Here is a 12,396-nt window from a genome sequence, read left to right on the forward strand (position 1 = left end):
CAAGATACAGGCCAGAAGGCAGGGGAGGAAGAGAGACTCAGTCCAGCCAGAGCTGCCTCCTGAGAGGTGCATTCTGTATGACTGAGAACACAACAGGCCTGATTCACAGTTACTCCAGTCCTGAGCTGGCGGAAGGGATGGAGCAGGAGGACTTTAAGCCACCTGTGCACTCCCACTATTCAGGCCCATGCAGGACCCTGCCGAGCTTCCAGTGTAAATTAAGCAGCTTCAGGACTGTTAGCATCTAAGCATTCCCTAGTCCTGCCTAACTCCCTTCCTCCACCTTCCTGCCTAACTCCCTTCCTCCACCTTCCTGCCTCTCCACTTGCCCAAACCTCCCATTTATCTCGCATGGCACGTTTACACTGGGAGCCCCTGGAAGCCAGTAGTGCCTTTTCTTGAATGCCTGGAAAGCACCGAGCATCCTGATGGTCCCACTGTCAATAAATAACAACAAAGCAAACCTCCTAACCTGCACCAGGAAACGTACCACAGACACACCCACTGTGCTGACTGAATGACCTAACCTTCCAATGAGTTCAATGGACAAAGGATACAGAGGAAAGAACTGCCACCAATAGGGTTCAATACATCACACGTTATTTGATTCAACCTGCAGTAACTGCAGCCCAGGACCTCCTGGCCCCCGCAAGGAGCTGCTATCAGGACTCTGGAGACATGCATAAGCAGATATAAACCAGCAGAAGATCAAAATAAATAGTGAAGAGCAGGAGCAGATCAAAGGGGAAGGAGTTTTTATCTAAGGGGGGTGGGGAATCTTCCCAGAGAGGATGAAATACTGAAGGCTTTTAAATGCCAACTGTAAAAGCAGAGATGTAGCCTCAAGGATGTGTCGTGCTGGAGAGACAATGAAACAGACTCATCCCTGGTGTAGTCTCCATTGATGCCAATGGATGTACACTGAACTGTCCCAACACTCTCCCTGGCCAAAGGTGGTATTTATTCATTTGCACTGCAGTAGTGCCTCGACGCCAGGCGCTGCACAAACACAAATCACCCGACTGGCTCCCTCCTTATGAACTACCCGTTCCTCCCCCACCCCCAACAGTAATTCTCTCACAATCTGTCTAGATTTGATACTCTCGAAGGCAAAACCCTTAACAGTGATCTTAGCACCTCCCAAATGCATGGAGCATGTGACAGTCAGCTGTGCTGATGTGTTGAGATAGCGGATGTAAAAGCAGTGAGGTCACTGGGATGCAAGTTGGATGATGCTGGGAGTTCAGACTGCTTTTGGGTATGCACTGGAGATGGAAATGGAAGCCTGAGGGTGTGCTGGAATCCATACTGGACAGCACTGCAGGTACTTGGAAGGTGCCAAGAATGCAAGAGTCTTGCCCCATAACTACTTATTTCCAGGACGTAAAGGCTTGGGAAGAATGGGGTGTGTCCTGCTGCAGCCTTAACTGTTACCAAGTGCTGCATGTGTCTGTTAACCCTGTACACCTCAGCACAGCTAATACTCAGCCTCCTTCCTTCTCTGTGCAGGAAGACTCGAGTATACATATTAGTGCCACAGATAGGAGCCTATAATAGGCTTCAGCAGCTTTGGGAGTCAAGAGAATGCTCCTTTCCATTAGCTTTATCCCAGCCAGGCTTTAACATGAAGGTTCTCCCAATATCTACACACAGTCACACCGGGTCAATCCAGCAAATTGCATTTGTAATGCTCTCAGAGCAATTCATTACCGAATATCACTCACACCTTTCAACTAGATTAGCAAGGCTCTGGCTGCAGCTCAACTAGACTACAGCTCTAGGTCTACATCTATGTATCTACATAAAAGCTACCTCTGGGAGATGGGGGTCCTGGCCCTTACCTTTCTGTGAGTGAGTTTTGGCAGCTTTTCCCGGTCGAGAGATGAAATGAGAATGGATGGATGGCACAATAAATAAAACAGAAAAGTGGAGAGAGTGAGAGAAGGATAGAAATAAACAGGACAGTAACATTTGACTATCACAGCACAAACAGGCTGACTTTCAAAGTGATTTTCTAGGATCAAGAGGCCAGGTCCCACCATTCACAGTGCTGTGCAGCACTGATGGCAACAGGGCCCCAATCTTGACTGAGGCTACCAGCAGTGACTGCAGTACAAATAAGGATGCACTGGCATCCCTCACATTAATCAGAACAGGAGCTGTCCACAGCATGGCAAGGGAGGGAGGAGAAATAACATGCAAGATGATTCTGCAACCCTTACTCTGGTGGAGCAGTGCTTATGTCTGGGAGTCACCCCAGGATGCCCAGCAGGGTTTTGCAATTCACTGAGCAGTCGGCTGGGACAACTCCCCAGCTGTAGCCATTGGGAAAGACCATCGTTCCTCCATGGGTCCATGATTGGAGGCACTGGGAGTGGGAGCCCACGGCTGGGGATCTGGCCTCTTTCACTGCCTGTAGCCCACGAAAGCTCATGCTCAAACAAATTTGTTAGTCTCTAAGGTGCCACAAGTACTCCTGTTCTTTTTACTGCCTGTATAGTTACTGGGCCTTCCCCGCCAACGCCCCTTCCCGCCCGCAGCCTAAATTTCACAGGATGGCACTAGGCCTCCTGTATTAAAAGGGGACAGAACAAAGAGACGATCCCTTTCCCACAAAGCTTACACGTCACCCACAACACCTGGATCCTTTCAGACAACCCGCAGCAAGATGCCTTCCCCACACAGGGGCCGAAGGATGGCACCTGCCCAACCCTCCTGTTAATCCTGGTGTTCTGACTACTGCTGCAATCTCACTTCCTAAGGACCCAGTGTCATGCATGCAGAGAGCAAAGGAGGGCATGGAAGGGGGAAGCATGAATCCACTCTAAAGGAGGAGGATATGGCTGGTTATCTGGAAATGAGTTAAAGCTAATTCTGACCCAGCCACAGGAGTAATGGGCTGGAAACAGAAGCATCAGGCTCAATGGGAAAGGCTGCTCCCAGGAGATCACCGAACAACCCACCCAGAGACCTGGGGCTTCTCAAAGTCCCTGGACAGCTGGTTCTCAAGAAAATTTCAGCCCAGGCCACGGTGCTCTGTGCAGTTTGAATCAGTCATCAATCAGCATTCAGATATTGGGATGCTTATTCAGAGTGAACCTCTTGCCCCTCACTAGCCCAAACACACATGATCAGAGGGGCAAGATGGCAGCTTCAAGGTTTTATCTCTAGGAGGGAGCTCCCTCAGGTGAGACCCCAGGCCCACTCACCTCACGTGGAACCCCAGCAGTGGCCCAGGCCCACCCCCTCTCAAGCAGGACACCAGGCCCATCCCCCTCAGGTGGGATCCCAGCAGTGGCCCAGGCCCACCCCACCCTCAGGCGGGATGCTAGGAGCAGCTTCAGCATCTCTACTGGCCTGGAGCTATCGAAACTTGGCTTCCCTGAAGCCCCAGACTGCAGGGACTTTGATGCATTTGATAGGAAAGTTCCAGTCACCGGAGATTGGTTTGGGTGCATTATGTCTTGCCCAACTGCACACTGCCCCTTCCCTGAAGCATATTTTAATAGGTTCACACATGTTTCACTCTCCTTTATTATTGTACAAATGAGCTCACAAACTGAAGAGTGCTCAATGCAGGGAAAATGGGAGGGCAGCTTTGTTTGTGTCTCCCTTCACTTGTAAACAAGGGTCCTTGCTGGTACCCAAGAGCTGCCAAGAGCCAGGGAGATGGAAAAAATTCAAGGGGGGCCATATTTTTATACTGCCTTCAGCATAAATTAAAATGGCTCTGAATCCTTTTTTGCCCAGCTAACTTCCACCAGTTGGAAGAAGCAAACCTCTCTGTATCAGTCCCAAGCCAGGCTAGGAAAAACAAACCCTTTGTCATTCAGGATGGGCTTCTTTGGTTCAGGGAGTTGAGTCCTGCGGCGAGACTGGTGGTAAGCAAAAGCACTTTCCGGCCTTAATGGGCCCTGTTTAGTTATCAAAGAGCCCTTTTCAGGTCATGGCAGCTTGGCAGCAGGCAGGGAACGGCCTATGCTGTGCAACTCTTGGGTGGTCACAGACACAACTCTTCTCCCCGTCCCTGTCACACTCACAAATGTCAGCTGCCAATGAAACCTTTCGTTTTCGCTGTGGATTTGCCCACATGGAGAACTGATCCTGGAACAAGGCAGGGGGTGAATCTACAGCTATTCCGGAAGAACGGTGTTCACACAGGACACTACTCTGCAGTGGCTATTCCAGTCACTTTCCCCATGTAGACAAGGCATGCCTTTTGCTGTTTGTAGGTGGACCCTTTCCAGCTACCTCGCCAGGCAGGAGGCAGTGGCACATCCTAACAATGGGGGAATCTCAAATGACTTGGAGTTTGGGCTTGTTTCACAGACACACTGAGGGTTTATTATTCTTTATCTGTATTATGGTTGCGCTGAAAGACCCCATGGAAGCGACACCAATTTACACCAGCTGCGAATCTGGCTCATTGGCTCCAATGGAGCAGTGCCGACTTACACAAGTTGGGGATCTGAGCCCACTGATTCCGATGGAGCTGTGCAAATTGACATGAGCAGGGGATATGGGATGAGCTCTATAAACAAATTAGTCTTCACAGCTGGTAACTTTGGGCTTCATGCATGTTTGTCTTTATCTCTTCAAAGACCAACTGTGTGCTAGATCTGCCTCATCTTGCTGCTGATCAGGTGAATAAAGCCTGGGCAGCAGCAGCAGCAGCAGCAGCAAGAGGAGAAAAAAGCCCATAGCCATTAAAGGAAACGGTAAAAGAGTGCAATGGCTGCTGTTAGAACAAGGTGAAAGAGACTGAGCAGGCAGGTAATAAGTTCTGGCCTTAGCAGATGGCTTCGTTTTGCAACAGGAATGGGTTCCCCCTCCCATACCTGCAAAGTTGTGTCACCTTCTCCTTGAGTCTCGCCATCAGTATATATCACTCTGCCTTGAGGTCTCCTTTCTCCTTGTCTTCCTCCCACTACAAACCCAATTATAAATATCCTCCACAGCACTGCTCTCTAAATAAACCAAAGAAGCAGCCTGACAATGAGGACTGCTTGAGTGTCAGCATATTAAATTCACTCACTATGGCTAGGAGGACAGGAAAAGAAATCCCACCATTCATTTCTCTTATTGATTTATAATACCACCTTGAACTCTGTCTCTATAGCTATAAGAATGCAGCTCCATGCTTTCCATTCAGCCACCTGACTCAGACAGCACGGAGATTGATTCAACTGCATTCACTTTTTCTCCTGCCTCAAGCATTTATGCTTCGGGAGGAGAGGGGATAAATAACATCTTGTATGTTACACATTAATATATATTTTAAAAAGTCTTGGAGGATCAAAAAGGGGATATTGATTAGACAGCAGGACAGAGTAAGAGGAGGTTTCTTTAAGGGGGAAGGCAGTAATTCTGATGCCTATCATGTTGAGGGGAAAACTGATTTTAGAGATGGAGATGGCATAGTGGATACAGTATCTGGGCACATTCTGTGCACAGGGCGGATCGTCATCTTTGTCCAGGCAGACACAGAGCTGCTCCACTATGCACAGTGCTGAAGCAAAACGTATTATCTGACACGTACATAGATTTTGACCCTAAGAAAAACACTGGGAAGGAAAAGGTCTTAATTTTATCCTGCAGGTGGATAATCTATCTCCTCAGGGCTTCAGGAAGCTGTATTTTCTTGTCATTTTGACTTATAGCTGATAGAACAAATGTAGCACTGCGCCACATACAAAGGGTCAGGCAAAATTTGGGAGGTGACTTGTTAGGAATCCTGGGAGCTACTTGATTTCACTGCAGCTCTTTGAGAGCAAGGCTGGATGACTAGCAAAGGACAGGACGCATACCACAGGCATATAGCAGGGTGGCTGTTCTCTGGATAGCCCAGATTACAAGGGACAATCCTGCCAGATTCACACCTTAAATCAGGTCCTGTTATCCTAGAGCCTTGTCAGCCAGAGGACATCCTGCTTAAGACTGTAAGCTCTTCGGGGCAGAGACCATCTTTTTGTTCTGTCTGTACAGCTCCAAGAACAATGGGGTTCTGGCCCATGACCATACAGTACAAATAAATAAAGAAAAACCTTGTCAGGCTTGGGTGGGGAGAATATTATTAAACAATTCCCATTACTTTCAGTCCCACTTTGCCACTTACTCCTGGGAGACTAACTCACTCCTTTTGGCAACCGCGAGGCAGATTCAACTTGCAATCGATGCCCAGGAGCTGCTTGTACTAGGAGGTTAGCACTCTGGCACTGTCCCCTTTCAGACCTTGTGCTCCTCACAGCAGGGATTAACTCCCTCCATCTGTGGAAATCTCACCACCTTCAATCAAAGGAGGCAGGCAGGAAATCATAGGCAACGTTCTCCTCCACTCTACAGAGCAGCAATCAGCTGCAATACTGGAAAAACCTGTCCTCTCTCGAGATGCTCTTTCTCCGAGGCCAGCTGTTTGAAATGGCCCCCTGCTCTGGCATGGGCAGTTTAACTAATATGCTGACAATGTGCTGACCAATGGCAACCAGTAAGAGGCCAGATTCATCCCTACTGTGATTATAACTGAACCCTAGTTTGCCTGCAGACACTAACCCCCAGGAGTTAAATGGAATGGTAGAGAGAAGGCAACACTTTCATTTAGCCCAGCCACCATCTTCGGTGGCATACCCCCAGCCAGCTTGTCACCATCATCTCTACTGGATTATTTATTGCACCGCTCTAGGCTCAGCTATCATAGTTCTCTCACAAAACCTACTGCCCCAGGGACCTACTGCCTTCCTCATCGACTTCTGCAGGAACAGAATCAGGCCCTAAGCAGGCAGTTTCTGCTCCAAAATGAGCATAAAAACCTAATCGCTTCAATTACCCCGACAGCAAAGGAGCTGATGCAGAGTGCTTTGTGGCAATGATTAGCAGCATTTAACAGAGCCGTTTATAAACTGACAGCCGGTCACAGCATCAAGTAAATAATCATAATGTTGGGTTGGTTTATTTTTTTCTTTTTTGGTATAAATAGTTCTAACCATCTCCTTGATGCGCTAGTTTAAAAAACATTAAAAGCAAGTGGCCATCAATCTCTCTCTGAAAACGGCACAGTGAGAACAACAAAGCCAGGGGGAGGAATGGGGGAGCTGTGGAAGGGCGGTATGGGCTGATGGAAGTGATGACTGGAACAGCAGAGCCACCATTAGGACCCTTGGGTGGGAATTCTGAACCTGCAAAGACACCTACCCTGATTACTGGGGCATAAGAACCATGGGGGTTTCACTGCAATGGAACTGAACCCATCTAGTGGCCTAATCACCACACCATCCCTGCTCTTGCTCCTATTTGTACACTGCCATTTCACAGCTTCTTGACAAACCACAAGAAAAGCCAGGAGCCTAGGGGCCAGCTGATCTAAATGGGTCTCTCTCCATGGATGTCAATTTACACCAGCTGAGAATCTGGCCCTGGTTGCATGATGCTAATCAGGGCAATGTTCTTGTCAATACCTGATGGCCTAGCTACTCCAGTTGGCCATGAACTGGCTCAAGATTTGGGCTAAGAGCTTTTAGCTCAAGACACCCCATCATATGAGGGATCTTTTGAAAGAGGACAGGGGTTAGTTAGGATTGCAAAGGCAAATTCACACTAAGAATGGGCCCCGTGACTATGACAACAGCACTTCCTACCTCTGAAAAGAGACAAATCAAAAGTTCAAGCAACCACATTTGTTGTTCCAATAAGATACACTGGATCCCCTCTACCACGTGATCTCCACCTACTCTCCCCTACTTCTGGATTGCACGTTCCCTGGGCTTGTCAGTTGCATAGCTTGTGTCTGCCATAGTGGGATCGTGGAAGCTGAATGCCAGTCAACTCAGCTGCGGTGCTGTACAGTACAGGAAGGGTCAATGAGCACCTACCCATGCACTGGGTTCTATGGGATACCTGGCCAAAGGCATCACATGTCCCAGGAGCAACCTGCACATCAGCTTTCAGGATAGGCTGACCAGATAGCAAGTGTGAAAAATCAGGACAGGGGGTGGGGGGTAATAGGAGCCTATATAAGAAAAAGCCCCAAATATCAGGACTGTCCCTATAAAATCAGGACATCTGGTCACCCTAGTTCAGGAGTCCACTGATCTTCTGCTCTGCCAAGTCACCACCGCTGGGCACTTCACCACTTGTCAATGAGTCCTACCTCCTGAAGGGCTGAATCAGCAGAGGTCCAGTGGGGTGATTAACATCAGCAAATGCTATGGGATGAGTGTCAAACCCACAGATATCTTTCATAGAGCTGGGGGGGGGAGGAAAGAAGGAACAGGAAAGAAAAGATATACAGGAGCATCAAAAACCACAAACAGAAAGAGGAGGAGGGATCAGGAAAAGGAACGAGTTGAGATGAGGCTAGAAGAAAAGAGAAAAGGGAGTAAAGGAAAGCAAGATACAGAGACGGTGATAGATCAAGGCAAGGGATAGCTGCTCATCCTCCCCGGTCCTATCTCCCTTCAACTCGGATGTGAAACCCCTCAGTGCTGCCCTGGAGATTGGAGGGAGACCAGCCATCTAACCACCCACTCTCCCATGAATGCCACAGCATATTCAGCCCCTGCACCACTCCCACATTTCATTTTAATTTTAGCAAATATTTCAGAAGACAGAACCCAAAACTCCAGGGATTTAGCTGCAGCCCGTGCAATGGAAATTCACAGAGCATCACAGCCTATTGCTCATTACAGATCCGCGAGTCACTGTCTCCGTAACAGATAGGAGGCAGAGTAAAGGTCATTAGACCCATGCATATTTAATTCTAGCTGCTTGTAGACGAGGATTGAGACATACCTTGGCTTTATTGATTGTGCAGTGGAGAGCATTGTTTTCTTGGTCATACAGCAAACTGAAATCCAGTGTTCCCAGCGTAGCTGAAAAAGACAAAAGAGCCTTGTTAACTTGAGCTGCCCAGCAAACGCTGTTTTTACTCTCACTAAATGGGAATAAAGTAGAGGGCTGCTGGAGAAAGGGACCCAGGGAGATGCAAAAGATTCTGTTACAAGCCTGGTGTGAAACAGTCTGCAAACTCAGGGCCTGATTGTCAGAGGTGCTGACCAATCCTAGCTGCCACTGAATCACCATGGGTGCTCAGCACTTTTGACAATCGGACCAGACACGTACAACTTCAAGGAGCAATTTACAAAACCCCCATTGGTTTCAATGGGACCAGATTGGACATTAGGACATGCAACACTAGAGACACGGATGCTTTCAGCCACCCTTGCCCAGGGCCATGGACATCCTCAGCTGGGTTTAGGAAACGGAGTTCCCACTCTCATGAAGCAGGATCCCTTACAGGACGCTGGTCACCCCTGCTGGACTGGCAATAAGTCCCGACCATTCTCTCCTGTAACACTGTGTATTGTGGCACAAGTTCAACCCACGCCAAGTGGGCACAGGACCCCTCCGTCATAATGGGAGCTCCACCCACCTGTGCCATGGCTGAATTTGGCTAACATAATGCAACTGCTAATTTTCCACCCATTTTATTCCCCTCACTCCTGGCAGCCTTCAGCACCTGCCACCCCAATCCTACTCCTCACTCCCCCCACAACAGCCTCCACCTCCCTCACGCCTACCTTGGCAGGCTCCAGCCACCCTGCAATCTCACTCCTTGGCAGGCTTCAGCTGCCACCCTCACCTCACCTTCCTCCCAAGCTCCAACAAGGAGCCAGCTCCATTGCCTCCCCCAATCCCACGTTCCCCCCAGCCACACACCCCCCAAGGGGAGGCTTCTGTGCAGGAGGCAAAGAGGAGAGGCACCCTGCTGGGATCCCCCCACCTTACTGCAGTGTAATGGGGAGAGAGGGCAGCTGCTGCTGAGCTCAGTGGCAGGGGGGCAGCTCCGTTGTGCCCTGCTCAGAGCAAACAGGGTAGCTGCTGCCTGCAGTCCACACCCCCTTGCTCGACAAGCAGCTGAAGCAGGAACTGCAGACAAAGTCCCCCTGGCCACTGATTGCCACGCAACCCCCAGACCATGACACTGTTGCTGTTACCGCGAGTGCCAAGCGAGTGCCATGGGAACGGGCTCCAGCCCTTGATGGGACACCGGATGCACTTTCAATTTAGGTCAAGGTGCCTGGCTATTACAATGCACGGCTGCTAGTGAACACGCAATACAACAAACCATCATTCCCGACTCAGTGGGCTAGCAAGAACACCCTTCCACCCTCAGGGAAAGAAAGATGCGTTTTACCATTGCACCACAAGGGCTGACAGTTTGCAACTGACCAACAGCTATGGGACTTTGCTTGCCTTGTTTGGCCCCAAGCATTCCTTGCCGCTGGGAAAATGGGAGACCAGCTGATAAAACCACAGAGCTGTCATTTGCAGTCGCTCAGAATAATGAGTGAAACCCAGAATAACCTTGGCTGCACAGCGGCTTCAACAGTCGGTGTAGCAGATGGATGCAAACTAACACCCATGACAGCGACTGCCTTTGGGGGTGCCCGATCCTGCTCTCACTTCCCTCTCCCCTTGCAACCTTGCCGGCCTCATCTACTCCAACGAACATGTTCTCGTCAGCCATCTCCTAACACTGCTTTTTTTCCAGCTGGGTTTGCCATCGCTGGGGCCCATGAAAAGAAAATCACTAAGGTCTGTCTACACTGCGTCTGGGAACAAGGCGCCCAGCCAGGGCCATAGACTTGTGCTAGCAGGGCTCCCACTAGCATGCTAAAAATAGCTATGCAGACATTGCAGCTTGTCTCCCAGCCCAGGCTCCAGCCCAAGCCACAACTTCTGCACAGCCATTTTTAGCATGTAACGCAAGCCCTGCCATCACAAGTCTGTAGACCCAAGCCAGAAGGCTTCCTCCCAGACACAGTGTAGACATACCCTTAGGGATCAGGCCTGCACATGGGGCCTTAGCTGCATTAAGGGTGCTGTTTCCTTGACCACTGATCCCTATTTTATCAACCACAAGTGGCATTAGGAACCAGCAAGGGCAGCAAATGTCCAGCAGTGCTGATAAACGGACAATCTCCTGGCTTCTCAGTCACGCAATCCAAAGCCTTCTCCTTCTATAAGGTACTAGGGGGGCAGAGCAGATCTCCCGAGATCTCCCCGTCTTTAGAGAGAGGTTCTGTTCCAGACCTGTCTCTAGACAGCACTGATTGTGCAGCTTCCATGTGTTGAGGTTTGCAGGGTGTGGCTCTTGGATCACCGATTACTGGCTCCCAAGGGCAACAATAACTACAGGTGATAGGTAAAATCCAGAACAGGCATGAGCAAGTGCAGCTCCAGGGACTTCAGTAAGGCTCTTTAGTGCAGCCAAGCAGCTCTCAGCACAAGTCTATGTATGCCTGTACCTGCGTGTGCATATAAGCTAAAGCCCCCTTTGCACATCCCCCTACCCCCAGACCTGAGGCCACCTGAGAGCTGGGCCAGTTTCCAGTGCAAATTAGAGCAGTCAGTGGGTAACCACGTTGCTTACAGCCCTAAGAAGCTGTTCTGACAGCCAGGGATAGCCAGAGGATAAGGATGCCCTGGCCTCACCCCCTTTTCCCAGCCACCCTGTGCCAGTGGAAGGGAGGGAGGGCCCTAAGAGTAGATATGGTGGCTTCCCATCACCCGAGGATTCCTAGAGGCTGGGCAACCTGTAGCCAATCCTCTGGAGTTAAGGCCGCTCACGCACACCAGCCCCAGAGTAGTCCTAGTGTGCAGAGGAGGGCTCACATCTGAATGAAGTCAGACATCTGGGAAAGCTGTCCTGCACACAGGGATAACATTGCTGGGCATTTCTGTGCCGCCATGCTCCCAGGTTCCAACCCAAACACCACAGTTCCCAGTTTAATTCTGCAGAGCCAAGAGGCTTCGATAAGCATCCAAGAGTCTGAGAGCTCAGCACAGCCAAAGCTCTCCAAGGTTTCCCAAACGCTCTATGCTCTATTTCATCCAGTCCAATCTAATCTCCTCTATCAGTCTAGTTATCTAAGAACCCCTTGTGCTCCCATCACCCGAGTCTTGTTTCTGAGGTTTGTCATGGGGAAAGATGTCCCACAGCTTTCTGGGAAGTAAATGGTTAATTATGGTAGAATGAGTGGGGGGTAATTTTCTCCCCAAATCTGTTCAGTGAAAGTTTTGTTCCACAAAACCCAGACTGGAATTCCTGGGATCTGGATGTCTTTTATCCACATCTCCAGGCTGGGAGGATTTGGATAAATGACTATCCCACGGTGAGTTTTCAGAGTGCTCCTGCCATACAAACCTCCCATGCACATGCTCTCCAGCCCTAGGCACAGCATGAGATGCACATGAATCTCTGGACCCTTCTGGTCCCTGTGAGGCTCCTCCTGGCCTGTCTCCCCCAAACCAAGTCTCTTTCAGGCCCTCCCCTCAGACCACGATTTATAAATTCAAAACACCCAACACAACTATCCCCGGACCCCCACAAGCTACAGG

At 49.7% G+C, this 12,396-nt stretch overlaps 1 protein-coding gene across 1 annotated transcript in view; it reads right to left on the reverse strand.

The window, feature by feature from the left end:
* DOC2B (double C2 domain beta) overlaps positions 1 to 12,396 on the reverse strand; it is a 133,682-nt gene that overhangs the window by 98,134 nt on the left and 23,152 nt on the right. The window contains exon 2 of the mRNA XM_050928825.1: positions 8,785 to 8,864. Coding sequence (XP_050784782.1) covers positions 8,785 to 8,864 — 80 coding nt within the window. The remainder of the gene's footprint in view (positions 1 to 8,784; positions 8,865 to 12,396) is intronic.

The sequence above is a fragment of the Gopherus flavomarginatus genome, chromosome 19 (genome assembly GCF_025201925.1).
Source record: "Gopherus flavomarginatus isolate rGopFla2 chromosome 19, rGopFla2.mat.asm, whole genome shotgun sequence".
Lineage (NCBI taxonomy): Eukaryota > Metazoa > Chordata > Testudines > Testudinidae > Gopherus > Gopherus flavomarginatus.